Here is a 22,725-nt window from a genome sequence, read left to right as displayed (position 1 = left end):
TCTTTTCCAATGAGTCGGCTTTTTGCATCAGGTGGCCAAAGTATTGGAACTTCAGCGTCAGTCCTTCCTATGGATATTCAGGACTGATTTCCTTTAGGATAAACAGGTTGGATCTCCTTGCAGTCCAAGCGACTCTCAAGAGTCTTCTCCAGCACCACAGTTCAAAAGCATCAATTCTTTGGCACTCAGCCTTCTTTATAGTCCAACTCTTACATCCCTACATGACTACTGGGAAAACCATAGCTTTGACTAGATGGACCTTTGTAGGTAAAGTAATGTCTCTGCTTTTTAATATGCTGTCTAGATTAGTCATAGCTTTTCTTCCAGGAAGCAAGCATCTTTTAATTTCATGGCTGCAGTCACCATCCACAGGGATTTTGGAGTTGAAGAAAATAAAGTCTCTGTTTCCATTGTTGCCCCATCTATTTGCTATGAAGTGATGGGACCAGGTGCTATGATCTTATTTTTTTGAAAGTTGAGTTTTAAGCCAACTTTTTCACTCTCCTCTTTCACTTTCATCAAGAGGCTCTTTAGTTCCTCTTCGCTTTCTGCCATAGGGTGGTGTCATCTGCATATCTGAGGTTATTGCTGTTTTTTCCAGCAGTCTTGATTCCAGCTTGTGCTTCATCCAGCTCGGCATTTCACATGATGTACTCTGCGTAGAAGTTAAATAGGCAGAGTGACAATATACAGCCTTGATGTACTCTTTCCCAATTTTGAACCAGTCTATTGTTCCATGTCCGGTTGTAACTGTTGTTTTTGACCTGCATACAGATTTCTCAGGAGGGAGGTAATGTGGTCTGGTATTCCCATCTCTTGAAGAATTTTCCATAGTTTGTTGTTATCCACACAATTGAAGGCTTTAACATAGTCAATGAAGCAGAAGTAGATGTTTTTCTGAAATTCTCTTGCTTTATCTATGAACCAGTAGATGTTGCAATTTGATCTCTGGTTCCTCTGCCTTCATAATCCATTCATATTTAATATAATTTTTATATAGCTAGGTTTCTCTCTGCCATTTTGGTATTTGTTTTTTATATTATATCTTTTGGTTTAATTGTTCCTCCTTTATTACCTTATTTTGTGTTCAGTTCAGTCGCTCAGTTGTTGCCGACACTTTACGACCCCATGGACTGCAGCACGCCAGACCTCCCTGTCCATCACCAACTCCTGGAGTTTACTCAAACTCATGTCCATTGAGTCGGTGATGCTATCCAACCATCTCATCCCCTTCTCCTCCCGCCTTCAATCTTTCCCAGCATAAGAGTCTTTTCAAATGAATCAGTTCTTCGCATCAGATGGCCGAAGTATTGGAGTTTCAGGTTCAGCATCAGTCCTTCCAATGAATATTCAGAACTGATTTCCATTAGGATAGACTGCTTGGATCTCCTTGCAGTCCAAGGGACTCTCAACAGTCTTCTCTAACACCAGAGTTCAAAAGCATCAATTAATTTTTTGGTGCTCAACTTTCTTTATAGTCCAACTCTCAAGTCTGTACATGACTCCTGGAAAAACATAGCGACTAGACGAACCTTTGTTGGCAAAGTAATGTCTCTGCTTTTTAATATGCTGTCTAGGTTGGTCATAACTTTTCTTCCAAGGAGCAAGCATCTTTTAATTTCATGGTTGCAGTCACCATCTGCAGTGATTTTGGAGACCCCCCAAAAATAAAATCTGTCACTGTTTCCCCATCTATTTGCCATGAAGTGATGGGACCGGATGCCATGATCTTCGTTTTCTGAATGTTGAGTTTAAAGCCAACTTTTCACTCTCCTCTTTCACTTTCATCAAGAGACTCTTTAGTTCTTCTTCGCTTTCTGCCGTAAGGGTGGTGTCATCTGCGTATCTGAGGTTATTGATATTTCTCCTAGCAATCTTGATTTCAGCTTGTGCTTCACCCAGCCCAGCATTTCTCATGATGTACTCTGCATATAGATTAAATAATCAGGGTGACAATATACAGCCTCGATGTACTCCTTTCCCGGTTTGGAACCAGTCTGTTATTCCATGTCCAATTCTAACTGTTGCTTCTTGGCCTGCATACAGATTTCTCAAGAGGCAGGTCATGTGGTCTGGTATTCCTATCTCTTTAAGAATTTCCCAGTTTGTTGTGATCTACACAGTCAAAGGCTTTCACATAGTCAATAAAGCAGAAGTAGATGTTTTTCTGGAACTCTCTTGCTTTTTCGATGATCCAGTGGATGTTGGCAATTTGATCTCTGGTTCCTTTGCCTTTTCTAAATCCAGCTTGAACATCTGGAAGTTCTCAGTTCACGTGCTTTTGAAGCCTGGCTTGGAGAATTTTGAGCATTACTTTGCTAGAGTGTGAGATGAGTGCAATTGTGTAGTAGTTTGAACATTCTTTGGCATTGCCCTTCTTTGGGATTGGAATGAAAACTGACCTTTTCCAGTCCTGTGGCCACTGCTGAGTTTTCCAAATTTGCTGGCATATTGAGTGCAGCACTTTCACAGCATCATCTTTTTAAAAAATTAATTTGTTTAATTGGAGGCTAATTAGTTTATAATATTGTAGTGGGTTTTGCCATACATTGACATGAATCAGCCATGGGTGTACATGTGTCCCCCATCCTGAACCCCCCTCCCACCTCCCCCTCCATCCCAGCCCTCAGAGTTGTCCCAGTGCACTGGCCCTGAGCGCCCTGTCTCATGCATTGAACCTGGACTGGAGATCTGTTTCACGTATGGTAATATACATGTTTCAATGCTATTCTCTCAAATCATCCCACCCTTGCCTACTCCCACAGAGTCCAAAAGTCTGTTCTTTACATCTGTGTCTCTCTTGCTGTCTTGCATATAGGGTCATGATTACAATCTTTATAAATTCCATACTTATGCGTTAATATACTCTATTGGTCTTTTTCTTTCTGACTTACTTCACTCTGTAATAGGCTCCATCCAGTTTCATCCACCTCATTAGAACAGATTCAAATGCATTCTTTTTAATCACAATATCATCTTTTAGCTATTTTAAATAGCTCATAGATTTTTTTTAAGTGTATGATTTTAATTATTTTGTTTTGCTGTTGTCTTTTGTTTTTGCTGTCTTTGAGTTATTTTCCTTTTTTAAATTTTAAATCAGCTACTCTTTATGTCTCCAGACTTTTGAAGTACCACTCTTTATATTATAAACTTGATGGGTTTGTATTTCTCCAGAAAATAAAAAGAATAGTTAACCCCTATCACAACAACTGGAGAAAACCTCAGTAGAAACTCAACACTGTTTTTCAGTGAGAAATACCTGATGTTGTGTATTTTGTTTAGTGAGGACAGTTGTCCGTATACTAAGCAAGGTAGAAATTGCTAATGTGGTCGATTTAAAAGAAGCAAATAATTTAAAATACAAAGGCTTCCAAGTGGTGAGTTTTTCTTAGTGCTTGCTCTAGACATTCCAAAATGCACATTAATTTATCACAGTCTACTTTAGATTAATGCTAGTTTAATTCTGTAAGATAGCATTTCTTATTCCCTCCTTTGTACAGTAATTGTCGTATATATTATATTTGTTATAAACATAACAGTAGTGTTGTTATTACTGCTTTATACAATCTTTTAAATAATTTTAGAGAATATATACATATATATATGAATATATATATATATATGGCATGTGGAATCTTATGTTTTCCAAACAGGGATCAAATTCACATCCCCTGCATTGGAAGTACAGAGTCCTAACTACTGGACCCACCAGGGAAGTCCCAAGAGAATAAAATTTTTAGAATGCATTCTTTTATATTTACCCATATATTTCCTTTTCCCAGTTCTTTTCATTTCTTTGTGTAGATTCAAGTTACGCTCTGGTGTCAGTGGATTCTCTTAATTTATTGGGGATGTCTCTGTTTCATGTTCATTTTAGAAAATCATTTTATTTCTATGTTTGCTGTGCTGGGTTTTCATTGCTGCACAGGTTTCCTCTAGTTAGGCCAGCAGGGCTACTCTCTAGCTGTGGTGCACAGGCTTCTCATTGTGGTGACTTCTCTTGCTGTGGAGCATGAGCTCTAGGACATGCAGGCTGCTGTAGTTGCAGCCAGTGTGCTCAGGAGTTGCGGTTCCTGGGCTCTAGAGCACAGGCTCAATAGTTGTGGCACATGCGTTTAGTTGCTCTGCAGCATGTAGACTCTTCCCGAATCAGGGATTGAACCCGTGTCTCCTGCATTGGCAGGCAGATTCTTTACTACTAAGCCACCAAGGAACCCCCATCTTCATTTTTGAAAGACAGTTTAGCTATCTGGATACAATATTCTTTTTTTTTAATTTATTTTTAATTGGAGGATGATTACTTTCCAATATTGTGTTGGCCTCTGCAATATATGAACACGAATCAGCCGTAGGTATAGGTATGTCCCCTCCCTCCTGAACCTTTGTCCCACCTTCCTCCCCATCTTGCCCTTCTAGATTATCACAGGGCACTGATTTGAGCTCCCTGCCTCATACAGTAAATTTTGCTAGCTATCTAAATTACATATTGCAGTGCATATGTTTCAATGCTGTTCTCTCCGTTTGTCCCACTGCCCTTCCCCCTCTGTGTCAACAAGTCTTTTCTCCATGTCTGTCTCCACTGCTGCCCTACAAATAGGTTTATCAGTACCATCCTTCTAGGTTCCATATATATGTGTTAGAATACAATATTTATCTTTCTGTGACTCACTTCACTGTGTGTAATAGGTTCTCGGTTCATCCACCTTATTAGAATGCAGTCAAATTTGTTCCTTTTTATGGCCGAGCACAAGCTGGAATCAAGATTGCCGGGAGAAATATCAATAACCTCAGATATGCAGATGACACCACTCTTACGGCAGAAAGTGAAGAGGAACTAAAAGCCTCTTGATGAAAGTGAAAAGGAGAGTGAAAAAGTTGGCTTAAAGCGCAATATTCAGAAAATGAAGATCATGGCATCTGGTCCCACCACGTCATGGGAAATAGATGGGGAAAGAGTGGAAACAGTGTCAGACTTTATTGTTGGGGGCTTCAAAATCACTGCAGATGGTGACTACAGCCATGAAATTAAAAGACGCTTACTCCTTGGAAGGAAATTATGACCAACCTAGATAGCATATTCAAAAGCAGAGACATTACTTTGCCAACAAAGGGCCGTCTAGTCAAGGCTGTGGTTTTTCCAGTGATCATGTATGGATGTGAGAGTTGGACTGTGAAGAAAGCTGAGCGCCAAAGAATTGATGCTTTTGAAGTGTGGTGTTAGAGAAAACTCTTGAGAGTCCCTTGGACTGCAAGGAGATCAACCAGTCCATTCTAAAGGAGATCAGCCCTGGGATTTCTTTGGAAGGACTGATGCTAAAGCTGAAACTGCAGTACTTTGGCCACCTCATGCGAAGAGTTAACTCATTGGAAAAGACCCTGATGCTGGGAGGGATTGGGGGCAGGAGGAGAAGGGGCCAACAGAGGATGAGATGGCTGGGTGGCATCACTGACTCGATGGACGTGAGTTTGAGTGAACTCCAGGAGTTGGTGATGGACAGGGAGGCCTAGGGTGCTGCGATTCATGGGGTCGCAAAGAGTCGGACGCGACTGAGCGACTGACCTGAACTGAACCAAACGTTCCGTTGTATATGTGTACCACAGCTTCTTTATCCACTCCCCTGTCAGTGGACATCTAGGTTGCTTCCATGTCCTAACTGTGGTAAATAGTGCTGCAGTGAACATGGGGTCATGTGTCTTCGTCAGTTATGGTTTCCTCAGAGTATATGTCCAATAGTGGGATTGTTGGGTCATATGGTAGTTTTATTCCTAGTTTTTTAAGGGATCTCCACACTGTTCTCCACAATGGCTGTTATCAATTTGTGTTCTCATCAACAGTGCAAGAGGGTTCCCTTTTCGCCATACCCTCTCCAGCATTTATCGTTAGTGGATTTTTTGATGGTGGCTATTCTGACCAGTGTTAAGTGATACCTCATTGTAGTTTTGATTTGCATTTCTGTAATAATGAGCAGTGTTGAGCATCTTTTCATGTGTTTATTAGCCATCTGTGGATACAGAATTCTTACTTGACAGTATATTCTTTCAGCATTTTGAATATGTTATTTCGTTGCCTTCTGGCCTCCCTTGTTTCTGATGAGAAGTTAGCCACTAGTTATATCTTTGTGCCCCTGTAAAATGATACTCTCAAGATTTTCTGTTTGGGGCTTTCATCAGTTTTGCTATATATCTAGGTATGGATTTCTGTGTTTCTGTTGTCATGGTTCATTTAGCTTCTTAAAGTGTAGATTAATTGTAAAAGTCAGTTTGTATAGTTTTTGCTCACTGTTTCTATATCCTTTCCACTTCTGGAACTCGTAATTCATGTATGTTGGTACATTTGACATTGTTCCACAGGTCTTTAAGGCTATGTTTGTTTTTCTTTATTCTTTTCTCTCTTTTCAGATTAGGTAATTTCTGTTACTCTTTCTTCAGGTTTATTTTTTATTCTGCTTCAGTGTTCAACTCTGGGGTTTTGGTTCATCTTTTTTATAATTATTTTTTGTTGTTGAGAAAGTGCTTTAAAAGACTAAGGAAAATTATAAGAACAATGCCTTAAACAAATAGAAAATTTTCCTTAGTCTTTTAAAGCACTTTGAAGTCTATGTTTGCTAAGGCTGGCATTGGGTCTACTCAGGGATATTTTCAATCACATGGGGTCTTTTTTCCCTTCTCAGTTTGGGACATATTTTCTTGCATTTTTACATCTTACAAATTTTTGTTGAAACTGTGGATATTTTACATAATATATTGTAGCAGTTTTGGATTCTGATTTTTTTCCCTTTTGAGAGTTGTTGTTGCTTTGTTATTATCGTTGTTTTTAAAGTAACTTGCCTGAGCTAAATCTGTGGAATTTTTCTGTGTGGTGTATGACTGCTGATATCTGCTCAGTTTTTTGTTACTTTAATTTCTGTTTTAATTTTTGTGTCTGGCTTCCTGGAGTGACACCTGCATCTGCATTGCTTAGTGGTCAGTTAATGATTGGTCAGAGATTGCTAGATAATGTGCTAGCTATTGTGCTAAATACTGAGTAAGACTTCTACTCTCTGCTGATCTTTACCTGTTTGAGGAAGCTCCTTCCAAGTTCAGACCATTTCAAAGTCTGCCCTAACTTTTACCTTCCACCGGGCCCTTTTGTGTCTTTTCTGCCCGTTCATGCAGGCTCCTGGTGTGTGAATGTGTAGACATTTATCGAGGTCCCTTATAGTTTCTTCTCCAGATTTCCTGTTTTAATTTCTGACTAGTTTGCTGCCCCATTGTTTGCACTAACATGACGGCGACCTCAGGCTATTGGAGCCCTTGGTCTTGCTTTTCTGTTTGCTCCCAAGAATGCGGACTCTTACTGACAATGTGGATAGGATAGGCATGGGCTTTTTCTGTGCTTTGCTTTAAGTAAAGTCAGCCTTCTTTGTCAGTGAAGCTGCTGGTTTTTACCACCTTGGTAGAACCAACTTCCCCACTGACCTCTGGGGATGGGAGTACTTCAGACAGTAATGCCGCAGACTCCCTCTGTTCTCACCCCAAGTTCAGCAATTTCTTATGAACAACTGCAGAGAAGGTGACATTTGAGAAAAAGCCTAAAGGAGGTGAGGAAATATTCCGTGTAGCTATCTAGGGAAGAACATTGCTGGCAGAGGCAACACCTTAAGGGCCTTTCCTGTATTTCACAATAAAGAGGCCAGTGTGGCTGGTATAGAATACCTGAGAGGAAGAGTGGCAGGATGTGAGGTCAGAGAGGGAAAGGGTGCATGCGGACAGGGTGGTAAAGCAGATAACACCTTTTAAGCCACTCTGAGGGCTCTGGCTTTTACTTTGAATGAAATGAGGAGCTGCTGGAGGGCTTTGAATGGCATAGTTGGGACATAATGTCTTATAATTTTAAAACAGCTATGTGAAACAGAAGCTAGAGAGTGGCAGAATAGCAGACTCAGGATGCCAGTTAGGAGACTATTATAGTCTTGATTATAGCAATGCAGGTGAGAAATGATTGTGTCTTGGACAAAGGTGGTTGCAAATGGAGATGGTAAGAAGTGGGCCAGTTCTGGTGTATGTAAAAGGTAGAACAGAGAGGATTTCTTCTGATGGATTGGTAGTAGGGAAGGAACGATACTGATCGCTTATTTCAAAGGAATTTTCCTGTATTTCATCTGTGAAAGGTTTTTCTGATCCCTTTATTGAGTCCTCTGAGTTTGGAGTCTATTATATTGATTCTGATTATCCTTAGATTAGATCATTTTTATCTTCTAATATTATCTTCTAATTGCTTTAACTTCTTTTATGTTTTTATTATTATTATTCTGAAAGCCATCCCATTTCTCCATCTCATTCATTCTATTTTCATTTGAATCTGTTCTGTTTCTGATACCTTATTAAATCTGTAATTGTAGTATTTTGTTTTTCAGATTTTCTTAGCTTTGCAGTCATCTTTCTTTTCATTCTATTTATCCTTATTCATTCTTTCCTTTATTTCCTAGCTCTTATTTTATTTAATCTAAATTCTTATTTAAAGTATTCAAATAAGTATTCAATGAAAAATCTTTGATTTGGGGGGTTATATTGTTTTCCAGGTTTAGTTCTTATTCTGCTATCTGCTACATGGTAATTTATTTTCTCTCATTGCCTTTCTCTTTTGTTACTGGAGATTTGATAGTTGCTGTGTCATTTTTATTGATTGCACGTTGCAGGATCTCAGTTCCCCAGTCAAGGATCGAATCCAGGCACATGGCAATGAAAGCTCAGAGTGCTAACCATTGGACTGTCAAGGAATTCCCTAAGAGGCTCTTGCTCTGAAGTCTTTATTTTACATTTATCCTTTTTTTTAAACTTTATTTTATATTGGAGTATCAGTTCAGTTCAGTCGCTCAGTCCTGTCCGACTCCTTGTGACCCCATGAATCACAGCACGCCAGGCCTCCCTGTCCATCACCAACTCCGGAGTTCACTCAAATTCACATCCATCGAGTCAGTGATGCCATCCAGTCATCTCATCCTGTCGTCCCCTTCTCCTCCTGCCCCCAGTCCCTCCCAGCATCAGAGTCTTTTCCAGTGAGTCAACTCTTCGCATGAGGTGGCCAGAGTACTGGAGTTTCAGCTTTGGCATCATTCCTTCCAATGAACACCCAGGGTTGATCTCCTTTAGAATAGACTGGTTGGATCTCGTTGCAGTCCAAGGGACTCTCAAGAGTCTTCTTAGCTTTGGCATCATTCCTTCCAATGAACACCCAGGGTTGATCTCCTTTAGAATAGACTGGTTGGATCTCTTCACAGTCCAACTCTCGCATCCACGCATGACCACTGGAATATTGGAGTATCACACGCATGACCACTGGAATATTGGAGTATTACACGCATGACCACTGGAATATTGGAGTATTACACGCATGACCACTGGAATATTGGAGTATCACAGCCAGTTAGCAATGCTGTGATAGTTTCAGGTGCACGACAGAGCGACTCTGAGAACAGGCTTTTACTCTTGATGGATTTTTTTTTTTAACTTACTCGTGATTTATCCCTTTTATTCTCCACACTGAAAAAATATTTCATATAAGGTTACTCTTATTTCCTTCTTGGGTTACATTTTATAAAGTTTCTTTCTTCTTTTTTTTTTTTTTCTCTGTCAGGTTTCTAGGTATAAGAATTCCATGACCCTCCTCATGCTTTCTTTACCCAGAAATTTTGGATATGTATGTATGAAATGTTTAGTAATAAGGGAGGAAAAAGACTTTTGTATATTTGCAATTTATAAAAGCTTTCTGTAGTATTGGCTAATCCATATTCTGATGTTTCAGTTTTCCTTATTAAATTCCCTTTATCCTCTCCTTTTCCCTCTCACCCTCCTGCCAAATGTCTTGCAACTGTCTTTGAGCTGGGGAACCTGAGGAAGGGTTAGATAAAGGAAATTATAGAGGAAGAGAAAAGACCTTTGATTTATATAGGAAGAGCAGGTGGTAAGAGAGATCTTAGGGAGTGATAAGAAGTAACTATTTTAGTTTGTGAAGTAGAGATGGAGATAAGATTTTTGAGAAGGACACAAGAAGAATAAAAAAACATGCTTTCTGAACTGAGAAGATAGTTTGATTATAAGATTAAAATTTCTTAAGGAGCAAATTATTGCTTTTTTTAGAAAAGGTTTACAATGATTTCTTTTTTGAGAAACTTTAAAAAATCGAATTATAGTTGATTTACAATGTTGTATTAATTAAAATATTGCTTCTTACAACTCTATTCTTTCTAGAGTAGTTTTTTTTTTAAACAAGTGAATACCCTGGTTTTTCTCTCTCTCTCTTTTTAAAATAATTTGTTTGTTTTTGGTTGCGCTGGGTCTTCTTGCTACACGCAGGCTTTCTCTAGTTGTGGAGAGCAGGGATTGTTCTTTGTTGAGGTGCAGGGGCTTCTTCTTGTGGTGGCTTCTCATTGCGGAGCACAGGCTCTAGGCGCACGGGCTTCAGTAGGTGTGGCATGCGGGCTCAGTAGTTGTAGCTCACGGGCTTTAGTTGCTCTGCAGCACATAGAATCTTCCTGGACCAGGGATTGAACCCATGAACCTGCATTGGCAGGCAGACTGTTACCCACTGTACCAACAGGGAAATCCTCGAGTAGTTGTCTTTTAATAACTAGTTTCATTTAGAAAAAGTATGAAATAAAGCATGTGGATATCTGTTAAACTTTTTGTATAGCGGTTACTGTCATAGTGAATATGTGTGTGTGTTTGTTTTCCCCCTAGAATCTCCCTGGAAAAAGAGACATGAATGTCTGCAATGATATTTCTTGACATGAATTTGATATGAGAGAAGAAAAAGAGATCGACGGCTAGTGAACAGGATTTCAAATAACCAGGATTTTCTATTTATCACCTCCAACTACAGCCTTCGGTCGCCTCCTTTTAAATCAAAGATAACTACAGTCAGAACTAAGACAAAGCAAAATAATACTTCTCTTCTGCATTTTTTGAGATTAAAGAAACCTGCAATGTCTAGGAAACAAAACCAGAAGGGTAAGATTCCACATGGGCATTAATTGTTAAAAGCATAGTTGTAGAGTCATGATCACCATTTCTATCTGTATGTGGTTTTAAAAAATGTTCTCTTAATGTGTTCTGAGTGGTGTTATACTTTTGCTCGCCTAGTGCAGTACTACTGATGATTATAACTTATCTTTTAGTCATGACTGCAGTTAATTTTAGAAGAGCATGGAACATTCACAACATTATCTGTTGTCCCTTTAACTAGCTGGGTATTATATTATAGCTTTTTGTGTTACTAGTTTGGGAATTCATATAACAATTGCTTTTCTACTCTTATAAACTTATTAAATTGTAATATAATTTCAGGAAATCCAAACATATCTTGAAAGTGTACTTTTTGGAGGGTGAACATATGTTATAGAGGTAGGATATAACTTACTGCAGGATATTCTATATCATGTGAGTTGATGTTTCTTTGGAGACAGGGAATGAAACGAGTAAATGCTTTTAGTCACTGATTCTTCTTTATCTTTCCTTCTGGTATTGTGACTCTAGCTTTTTGTGTAAAGTAAAGTGTAAATTGCAGAGAGTCAAGAAATATCGAAAATAGTTATACAGAGGAAAGGACAACAGAGACTACACTTTTTCAGCTTTCCAAGAAGACCTGCGAAAATATAAAGGGACAAATAGCACTTAAAACTGTCACACATAACTGGAATATATTTGTTAAAAGAATGACCATAGCTATCCTAGATTTTTTCCCCCTCATTTAGTTTAACTTTCAATTTAAAGTTGTTGTTCTTTAATTCAAAACAAAGCTATAGATCCAGGTCTCACATGCTAAATATTGAAGGGAATGCTTAATTTTTTTTTTTAATTGAAGCATAGTTAGTGTACAATGTTACATTAGTTTCAGGTGTTCAGCAAAGTGATTCAGATATGTATGTATACACATATGCACTGTTCTTTTCCATTATAAGTTATTATAAGATATTGAATATAGTTCCATGTTGTTTACCTATTTTAGATATATTAGTGGATATATGTTAATCCCAAACTCCTAATTTATCCCTCCCCACCATTGTCCCCTTTGGTAACTGTAAGTTTTGTTTGCTAGGTGTGTGAGTCTGTTTCTGTTTTATATAAATAAGTTCATTTGTATCATTTTTTTTTTTTTTAAGATTCCACATAAGTGGTATCATATGATATTTGTTTTCCTCTGTTCACTTAATATGATAATCTCTAGGTCCAAATCTATCCTTGCTGGTGCAAATTGCTTTCTTTTTTATGTCTTGAGTGGTGGTCCAGTGGTGGTAGGTGGGTGTGTGTGTGTGTGTGTGTGTGTGTGGGTGTGTGTGTGTGTAGATCACATCTTTATCAGTTTGTCTGTTGATGGACATTTAAATTGAAGGAAATGCTTTTAAACTTCTTAGTTTTGACTTGGCAAATCAAAAACCTCACTATAAGAAAACAATATACCAGAGCTGCTTGTGGTTTTGAAAGCTATAGTTTCATTGTATAGCAAACCTGTGTAAAGAATATCTGAGCTCTAAAGAATGGTTAGATTACTAAAGAAGCTGAACTCTTCAAGGGAGTGAGATTTATCAACTGAAAAGTTTTAAAAATATCATCTAAAAAGTTTAGCATTTAATTTTTCCCAAAAAAGTAACCTTTAGCAGATTGCTTTGGCCTTTTAAAAACTAGAGTCTTTGTTTATTTCATCTCTATGTTGTTCCACAGCTATAAAAAAAGTATCATTGCTTTTTATAATTAGTGTCCAGTTACTATACAGTAAATGTAGATTTAGATCACATCATAGGCATTAAATGCTAACAAATTTCAGCTAAACATAGCCTGCATATACACTTAGTTGAAACAAAAGAAAGCTTTTATGTCATTAGGACTTTCTCTGAAACAAATACATACTTATATATAATCTATATATATTGGTTTAAAATATATATAGGTTCAGATATTTGAACCAAAAAAATACAAAATTCTTAAAAAATTCTATCTAATTTAATTCATTTATATATTTAAAATTACATTGTTTTGGGTTTTCAGTTCAGTTCAGCTTAGTTACTCAATTGTATCCTACTGTTTGTGACCCCATACACTCCAGCAAACAAGGCCTCCCTGTCCATCACCAGCTCCAGGAGTTTACTCAAATGCATGTCCATTGAGTCGGTGATGCCATCCAATCATCTCATCCTCTCTCTGTTGTTCTCTTCTCCTCTAGCTTTCGATCTTTCCCAGCATCAGGGTCTTTTCAAATGAGTCGATTCTTCGCATCAGGTGGCCAAAATATTGGAGTTTCAGCTTCAGCATCAGTCCTTCCAATGAATATTCAGGACTGATTTCTTTTAGGATGGACTGGTTGGATCTCCTTTCAGTCCAAGGGACTCTCAAGAGTCTTCTCCAACACCACAGTTCAAAAGTATCAATTCTTTGGTGCTCAATTTTCTTTATAATCCAACTCTCACATCTGTACATGACTACTGGAAAAACCATAGGTTTGATTAGATAGATCTTTGTTGGCAAAGTAATGTCTCTGCTTTTTAATGTACTGTCTAGGCTGGTCATAACTTTTCTTCCCAGGAGCAAGCGCCTTTTAATTTTAGTAGTCTAATAATTATACTGACTTTATCAATTTAGTTATAATACATTAAAAAGATAGATACTATGGTAGTTTGTGTTCTCTAGAGACAACTCATTTATTAAGTGTCATTTTGTAATGAGTTATGTTTTATTCCACAGTAGACCATGTTTCCATATTTTCCTGTATCAGTAACACTTGTGAATTTCTTAATGAACTGTTTAGTGGAGTTACACTTGTGTGGCTTAAGTTAAGGTGAATTTTAATTACAACTATTGATTGCTCCAAGCCTTTTAGCCCAACACCTAGCAGAAGTCAATAAGATCAGTGCTTCTCAAACTGTGGTCTGTGAACTAAAGAAATACTTTAAAATGGAGAGTGTTTAGAAACTCTTTTATAGTGGTTTGACAGTGCTGTAACATCCAGACCCTTTAAAGGCAGTTCTTTGAGGTATAATTTAAATACTATAAAACTCATCTATTATAAATGTATAGTTTTATTACTTTTAGTAAAAACAATTTTTTTTTTTTTTTTGTAAATTGTGGCCATGCTGTGCAGCTTGTGGGATCTTAGTTCCCTGACCAGGGACTGATTGAACCCAGGTCCTCGGCAGTGAAAGTTCAGAGTCCTAACCACTGGATTGCTAGAGAATTCCCTGTTTTTAGTAAATGTATACAGTTGTGCAGCCATCACCACAATCCTATTTTAAAACACCTTCCTCACCCCTAAAGGTATACTTAGTTACCTGTCTACAGTCAGTTCCTACTTTCCCAGGCAAACATACCTACTTTCTCTGTCTTCAGTTCTGCCTTTTCTAGAGATTTCTAATAAACAGAGTAATCCAGTATGGTTTTGTGTCTGGCTTCTTAATGCTGTTTATGAGGATCATTGTTGTTTTTGAATGTATCAGTAGCTTGCCACCTTTTACTGCTGAGTAGTGTTAAGGTTATAAAAAGTCGCAGAGTATTTCTTTTACACTTTGCTACTCATGATACTTGTGTGACCAGAATTGTGGATGTTTCTCCCATATTGACCAGTTCTCTGATACCAGCCAAGTGTCCCTACAGTCCGATTCGATTCTGATACTGTCTTCCTGGAGTTTGTGTTAGATCCCACAGGTTAAGGGCTCAGTCCCCCAGACGGCTCCCGCTTCAGGCACCAGTCCACGAGGATCGGGTTCCCAAGTTATCCACCCTCAGTCCATCTTGACTAAAAATGAGTGGTTTCTACAACCCTCCTTCTCAGATTCAGTAATTTGCTATAATGCTCACAGAAGTAAGGGAAACCACTTACCTACTTTTACTGGTTTACATACATAGTAGAGGATGTTATAAAGAATACAGGTGAACAGCCAGATGAAGGGATATATAGGGTAAGATCTGGAAGGGTCCCCAGTGCAGGAACTTCCATCTCCATGAAGTTGAGGTGTACTACTCTTCCAGCATACCGATGCATTCACTAACCTGAAAGCTCTCTGCACCCCATACTTTACAGAATTTTTTTTCAAGGTTTTATCACATAAATGTGATCAAGTATTAACCCTTACTTCTAATTCCTCTCCTTTCCCTTACCCAACAGATGGGAGTGAGGCTGAACATCCCAAGCCTCTGATCATGGGTTGAATTTTTTGGTGATAAAGCCCCCTTCCTGAAGCTCTCCAGGAGCCCAAAAATGGTTTGTTAGAGCTAAAGATGTTTCTATCAACCAGGAAATTTCAAGGCATTTACAATCTCTATTAGGAACTGGAGTCGAATACCAAATATTAGAACAACGAGATGCTCCTAGCATCTTCATTGCTTAGGGAGTTATGAAGGTTTTAGGAGCATTAGCTAGAGTTAGGGATGAAGACCAAAATATTTATTTATTATTATATTGCAATATCACAGGTTTTATCACATTTTGTCTTCCATTTACCAGGTAGTTATTCATTTGGATTAGTTCCAGTTGTGGCTGTTACGAATAATTATAAATTATGAACATTTGCCTACAAGTCTTTGTGTAGACATATGTTTTTGTTTCTCTTGGGGACATACATAGGAGCAGAATTGTTTAACTTTCAAAGAAATTACCATGCCAAACTGTTTTCCAAAGTGGCTGACCATTTTATAATCCCACCAGCACTAAGTGTTGGTTTTGAATGCTTCCTGTCCTTGCTGACACTTGGTATGGTATCATTTTCATTATAGCCATTTTTATAAATATAGCTATTTTTAACCTAGGTGTGTAAGGATATTTCATTCTGGTTTTGATTTATACTTCCTTAATGTGGTTTTGATTGTACTTCTTTGATAGTCAACAATGTTCACTGTTTCTTCATGTGATTATTAGCCATTTGTATCTTCTTGGGTGAAATGTCTATTTAAATTCTTTATTCATTTTTACAAATCGGGTTATAAGTCTTTTCCCCCATACCCTGCAAAATTTTTAAATTGAGATATAGTTGATTTACAATATTATATAAATTTCAGGTGTACAACATAGTGATTCATGATTTTTTAAATATAAATTTATTTATTTTAATTGGAGGCTAATTACTTTACAGTATTGTATTGGTTTTGCCATACATCAGCATGAATCCGCCACGGTTGTACACGTATTCCCCATCCTGAATGATTCATGATTTTTAAGGGTTCAGTTCAGTCATTCAGTCGTGTCCGACTCTCTGTAACCCCATGGACCGCAGCACGCCAGGCCTCCCTGTCAATCACCAACACCCAGAGTTTACCCAAACTCATGTCCATTGAGTCGGTGATGCCATCCAACCGTCTCATCCCCTTCTCCCGCCTTCAATCTTTCCCAGTATCAGGCTGTTTTCAAATGAGTCGGTTCTTCGTATCAGGTGGCCAGAGTATTAGAGTTTCGGCTTCAACATCAGTCCTTCCAATGAATACTCAGGACTGATCTCCTTTAGATAGACTAGTTGGATCTCCTTGCAGTCCAAGGGACTCTCAAGAGTCTTCTCCAACACCACAGTTCAAAAGCATCAATTCTTTGGTGCTCAGCTTTCTTTATAGTCCAACTCTCACATCCATGCATGACTACTGGAAAAACCATAGCTTTGACTAGATGGTCCTTTGTTGGCAAAGTAATGTCTCTGCTTTTGAATATGCTATCTAGGTTGGGAGCAAGTGTCTTTTAATTTCATGGTTGCAATCACCATCTGCAGTGATTTTGGAGCCCCCAAAAATAAAGTCGGCCACTGTTTCCACTGTTTCCCCATCTATTTGCCATGAAGTGATGGGACCAGATGCCATGATCTTCGTTTTCTGAATGTTGAGCTTCAAGCTAACTTTTTCACTCTCCTCTTTCACTTTCATCAAGAGGCTTTTTAGTTCCTCTTCACTTCACCATAAGGATGGTGTCATTTGCGTATCTGAGGTTATTGATATTTCTGCTGGCAGTCTTGATTCCAGCTTGTGCTTCTTCCAGCCCACGTTTCTCATGATGTACTCTGCATAGAAGTTAAATAAGCAGGGTGCCAATATACAGCCTTGACGTACTCGTTTTCTTATTTGGAACCAGTCTGCTGTTCCATGTCCATTTCTAACTGTTGCTTCCTGACCTGCATACAGGTTTCTCAAGAGGCAGGTCAGGTGGTCTGGTATTCCCATCTCTTTCAGAATTTTCCACAGTTTATTGTGATCCACACAGTCAAAGGTTTCAGCATAGTCAATAAGGCAGAAGTAGATGTTTTTCTGGAACTCTCTTGCTTTTTTGATGATCCAGCAGATGTTGGCAATTTGATCTCTGGTTCCTCTGCCTTTTCTAAAGCCAGCTTGAACATCTGGAAATTCACAGTTCACGTGTTGTTGAAGCCTGGCTTGGAGAATTTTGAGCATTACTTTGCTAGCGTGTGAGATGAGTGCAATTGTGTGGTAGTTTGAGCATTCTTTGGCATTACCTTTCTTTAGGGTTATACCTTATTTATAGTTATTATCAGAGATTGTAAGTCTTCTTTCTGAGTTGTAAGGATTTTTTATTCTGAGCATTATCAAGTATATGATTTGCAAATATATTTTCCCAGTCTGGCTTATCTTTTCATTTTCTTAATGGTTTCTTTTTCTTTTTCCCCTGCTGTGCAGCTTGTGGGGTCTTAATTTTCTGATCAAGGATTGAACCTAGTCCTTCTCCTCATCAGTGGACCACCAGGAATTCCCAGTGGTGTCTTTTTTAAAGTAAAAGTTTTTAACTTTGATAAAACCCACTTTATCTTTTCTTAAAGTGTAGAATAATAAGATGTAGAGTGAATCTGATCTTCCCTGGTGGCTCAGCAGTAGAGAACCCATCTGCCAACGCAGGAGATGCAGGTTTGATCTATGGGTTGGGTATATCCCCTGGAGAAGGAAATGGCGCCCCACTCCAATATTTTTACCTGGGAAATCCCATGGACAGAGGAGCCTGGCGGGCTACAGTCAATGGGGTCACAACAAGTTGGACACAACTTGGTGACTGAACAATGACAGAGTGAGTCCTCCAACCCTTTCCCACACCAAAGCTTTATTGGCTATCCTGGTTCTTTTATATTTCCATAGAAATTTAGACTCAGCTTATCAATTTATGCAAAAATATCTGCTTGGAATCTGATAGTGACTGCATTGAATGGATAGATTTGTGGTGAATTGGTTATCTTTGCAATATTGAATCTTTCAGTTAATGACTGTAGCATATCTTTACATTTATTTAGATCTTACTTTCTCTCAGCAATGTTGTACAGGTTTAAGTGCATAGACCTTGCAATTTCTTTGTTGAGTTTATTCCTAAGTAATTTATTCTTTTTAATGCTGCTGTGAATGGGACATTGGATTTTTGTTATCGTTAAACTCACTTATTTGTTCAAGTAGTTTTTGATAGCTAACTTAGATTTTCAATATACAATGTCATGTCCTCTATGAATAAAGTTGGTTTTCTTCTTCTCCTCCATTCTAGATGACTATGATTTCTTTTTTCTTGCTTTCTGCATGGGCTTGAACTTCCAGTTCATTGTTGTAAAGAAGTATGAGAGCAGACAGCTTTGCCTCATTCTCACCCTTTGAGAGAAGCGTTTCATCTTTTACCGTTGAGTATGATGTTCAGTTGGTAAAGAATCCACCTGCAATGCGGGAGACCTCGGTTCAGTTCCTTGAGAAGATCTGCTGGAGAAGGGATAGGCTACCCACTCTAGTATTCTTGAGGTTCTCTTGTGGCTCAGCTGGCAAAGAATCCGCCTGCAATGTGGGGAGACCTGGGTTTGATCCCTGGGTTGGGAAGATCCCCTGGAGAAGGGAAAGGCTACCCAGTCCAGTGTTCTGGCCTGGAGAATTCCATGGACTGTAGAGTCCATGGGGTCACGAAGAGTCAGACTCGACTGAGCAACTTTCACTTTCAGTTCATGATGTTAGCTGTAGGTTTTTCCTGGAAGCCCTCTCAGTTTGAAGAAGGTCCTCTCTTTTCTTACCTTGCTGAGTTTTTACATGAATGTGTTTCTGATTTTGTCATATGTTTTTTATGCATCTATTCCAGTGGTTCTCAAACGGGGGTGATCTTGCCCCTAGGGGATATTTGGCAGTGTCTGGAGACATGTTTTATTGGTCACAACTTGGGGCCATGGTGCTATTGGCATCTAGTGGGTGTGGGTCCAGGATGCTGTAAACATCCTACAGTACACAGGACAGCCCTTTACAACAAAGATTTGTTGGCTTAAAATGTCAATACTGCTGAAGTTGAGAAACTCTGATCTATTGTTATGATCATGTGTTTCTGTCCTTTATTTATATAGAGCATTATATTAACTTTCATATGTTAAGCCAACTCTGCATTCTGGTATAAATCCCACTTGGTCATAGTTGGCTATGTTACTGTTCTCTGTTTTCTAATATTTTGTAGTAAATGTCTACACCTGTATTCATGAGAGAGGTCTTCAGTTTTCTGTTCTTGAGTTTGTCTAGTGTATGGTTTGTTCTGAAGAATATGCCGTGTGTGCTTAAAGAGAATATGTATTGATCTGTTAGGTGGAGTATTCTATATGTGTCAGATCAAGTTGGGTGATCATGATGTTCAAGTCTTCTATATCCTTCCTCATTTTCTGTTTAGTTCTGTCATTTACTAAGAGAAGAGTATTGAAATCTTCAGCTGTAATTGTTGAACTGGTATTGTTCCTTTCTATTCTGGTTTTTAATTCACATATTTTAGGACTCTTATTAAATGTATATAGATTTATAATTGGTTATATACTGCTGATATATTGATTTTCTTATCATTATAATTTTTTTATCTCTAGTAATATCTTTGTCTTTAAAGTTTAGTTTTAATGCTGGTAATATAGCTATTCCAGCTCTCTTATAGTTACCATTTGGAAGAAATATATTTTTCATCCTTTACTTGCAATCTATTTATGTCTTGGAATCTCAGGGATATCTCTTGTAGACACTATATAGGTAGATCTTGCTTTTTATCCAGTCTAACAACTCTGCATATGTGCATGCTAAGTGGCTTCAGTAGCATCCAGCTCTTTGTAACCCCATGGACTGTAGCGCGCCAGGCTTCTTTGTCCCTGGGAATTTTCCAGGCAAGAATACTGGAGTGGGTTGCCTTGCCCTCCTCCAGGGGATCTTCCCAACCCAGGGATCAAACCTCTGTTTCTTATATCTCCTGCATTGGTAGGTGTGTTCTTTACCACTAGTGCCACTGTGGAAACCCCTCTAACTCTACCTTTTGATTATTTAGTCCTTTACATTTAAAATAATTATCAGTGTGGTTCATGCCTGCCATTTGTTGTCTTCTGTATGTCTCATTTTTATTCCTTTATTACTCCTTTATTGCATTCTTTTGTGTTAAACATACTTTTAGTGTGTTTTAATTCTTCTGATTTTCAAAGCCATTTGAAAAAGTTATTAATGATTGCTCTAGGTTTTTATATGCACCTTTTACTTATCACAAGCTACTTCAGGCTATTATTGACTTAATTCTGGTAAAATATAGTAACTTTGTTCCAGTATAGCCTCATTTCCTCTCTTCCTGTTTTGTACTATTGTTTTCACATATATTATATCTATATAGATATAGCTATATATTTAATTATAACAATATTATGTTATTTATTGCTTTAACAATCTTATGCTTTTTGGAGAAATTAGAGAAGAGAAAAAATATATATACCTAATCTCTAATATTTACCCAAGTATTTTACATTTTGAGTACCCTTAATTCTTTCCTCTGGATTTGAATTCCTATCTGGCTTCATTTCCTTTCAGCCTGAAGGGCTTCCTTTAGTTTTTCTTGAAGGGCGTACCTGACGGGAGTGGATTCTTTTAGCCTTTTTAAAACTGTGGAATGTTTGTATTTTAACCTTCATTTTTGAAAAATAGTTGTACTGGATACAGAATTCTTCTTTGACTTTTTTTTTCCCCCTTTAGCCCTTAGAATATGCCATTCCAGTGAATATGTTATAATATCCTTTGTTTGTGATGAGGCATTTTTCTTCTGTTGCTGGCAAGATTCTCTCCTTGTCTTCTAACAGTTTGACTGTTACACAGCTTGCTATGGCCCTGTGGGGAGTTTCATCAGAGTTTCTTTTCCTGCTGCTTTTACTCGTGCCTCTCCTGCTAGAAATCCTAGTGTATGTATATTGGTAAGTTTGGTGTTATCCCAGAGGTAACTGAGGCTGTGTTCATTTTTCTTGCCTTTTTTTCCCCCTACTTTTCAGATTGTTTACTTTCTGTTGATTTCTTATTTATTTGTTTGTCTCTGCTGGGTCTTTGTTGCTCTTGGGCTTTTCTCTAGTTGCAGTGAGAGGGTGCTTCTCTCTAGGTGTGGTGCGTGAGCTTCTCATTGGAATGATTTTTCTTACTCCAAACTGCAGGCTTTAGAACTGTTGGGATTCAGTAGTTGCGGCTCAGTAGTTGTGGTTCGTGGGCTTAGTTGTCCTTCAGCACGTGGGATCTTCCCGGACCAGGGATTGAACCTGCATCTCGTGCATTGGCAGGTGGATTCTGGGCCGCCAGGGAAGCCCTGTTGATTTCTTTTTAAGTTCGCTGATTCTTCTGCCATCTCAGATCTGTTGTTAGGTCTATGTAGTAAATCTTTCATTTGGGTATTGTATTTTCAGTTAGATTTTCTTTTTAGCTCCTTTTTGTCGTTTGTTTCTCTACTGAGATTCTCTATTTGCCAAGTCAGTGTGACATACTTTCCTTTAATTCCTTGAATATGGTTATATTAACTGTTTTAAAGTCTTTTAAGTCTGCTAGCTGAGCCTTCTCAGAATAAGTTTCTATTGACTGGTGTTTGAGTTTTTTCCTGTATATGAGTGAATCTTTCTTCTTCTAAAACTTTTTTTAAAAGTAGATAGTTTAGATCATATGTTGTATTAACTCTGAGTTTGTATTAATTTTCTGAGGGTATTTTAAAAATCAGTCTGAATGTGATGAAGAATCTGCTTCCTCCATCTGTACACTCACTAATCAGCACATTTTTTAATTCTAATTTTTATTTTTTAACTTTGCTTTTTAGGGGGTTGTCCCTGCGTCTTCAGTGTTTAGCGGTCACCCAGTGATTTGGACCGAGGTTGTGCTCAAGACATCTCAAACCCATAGACTTTTATCCTCTGCTGACTGATTTGTGTGGAGCACATTGAGTTCAGACAGTTCTCAGTTTTACGTTGACTTTTACTTTCCACTGGCCTCTTGGGTCTCCCTGGTGCATATGCATAATTTCTCCTTTAGTTAGGGATGTGTAGAGAGTTTATTTAACTTTTCTTTCTTTTTTTCTGGCTGTACCACACTGCTTGCAGGATCTCAGTTCCCCAACCAGTGAAAGCATGGAGTTCTAACCACTGGACTGCCAGAGAATTCTCTCTCTAGCTTTACTATGGCTCTTTCATGTATAGGATTTCTCTGATAAATTTCCTGTTTATCACTCAGTCAACTAAGACTCCAAATTCAGAGGAGCAAAGCAGTGAGTTTTTCATTTCCTACTGAGTTCTGTACTGTAGCTGACAGAGGTTTTTGGCCTCCTCTCCAGATCAAGGCTGCTTTCTTTGGGAATAAAGCTGTTGATTTTCATGGCCTTCTCTGCCCTAATAGAAGCTATTGTTCCCTAGCAGGTGGAAATAGAATGGGAGCAGTCCTAGGCAAGAAGGGTGCAGACTCCGCTCTTCTGACATAAGGCTCTAGCAGGTTCTCAATAATTTGTTGTGT

The 22,725-nt window shown here is 38.3% G+C and overlaps 1 protein-coding gene across 1 annotated transcript in view; it reads left to right on the top strand.

Moving 5' to 3' along the window:
• SPATS2 (spermatogenesis associated serine rich 2) overlaps window positions 1–22,725 on the top strand; it is a 154,919-nt gene that overhangs the window by 69,110 nt on the left and 63,084 nt on the right. The window contains exon 2 of the mRNA XM_027967373.3: window positions 10,720–10,989. Within this exon, the coding sequence (XP_027823174.1) occupies window positions 10,965–10,989 (25 nt within the window). The 5' untranslated portion in view covers window positions 10,720–10,964. The remainder of the gene's footprint in view (window positions 1–10,719; window positions 10,990–22,725) is intronic.

This window comes from Ovis aries, chromosome 3, assembly GCF_016772045.2.
Source record: "Ovis aries strain OAR_USU_Benz2616 breed Rambouillet chromosome 3, ARS-UI_Ramb_v3.0, whole genome shotgun sequence".
Classification (NCBI taxonomy): Eukaryota; Metazoa; Chordata; class Mammalia; order Artiodactyla; family Bovidae; genus Ovis; species Ovis aries.
This window is presented reverse-complemented; position numbering and strand designations above follow the sequence as displayed.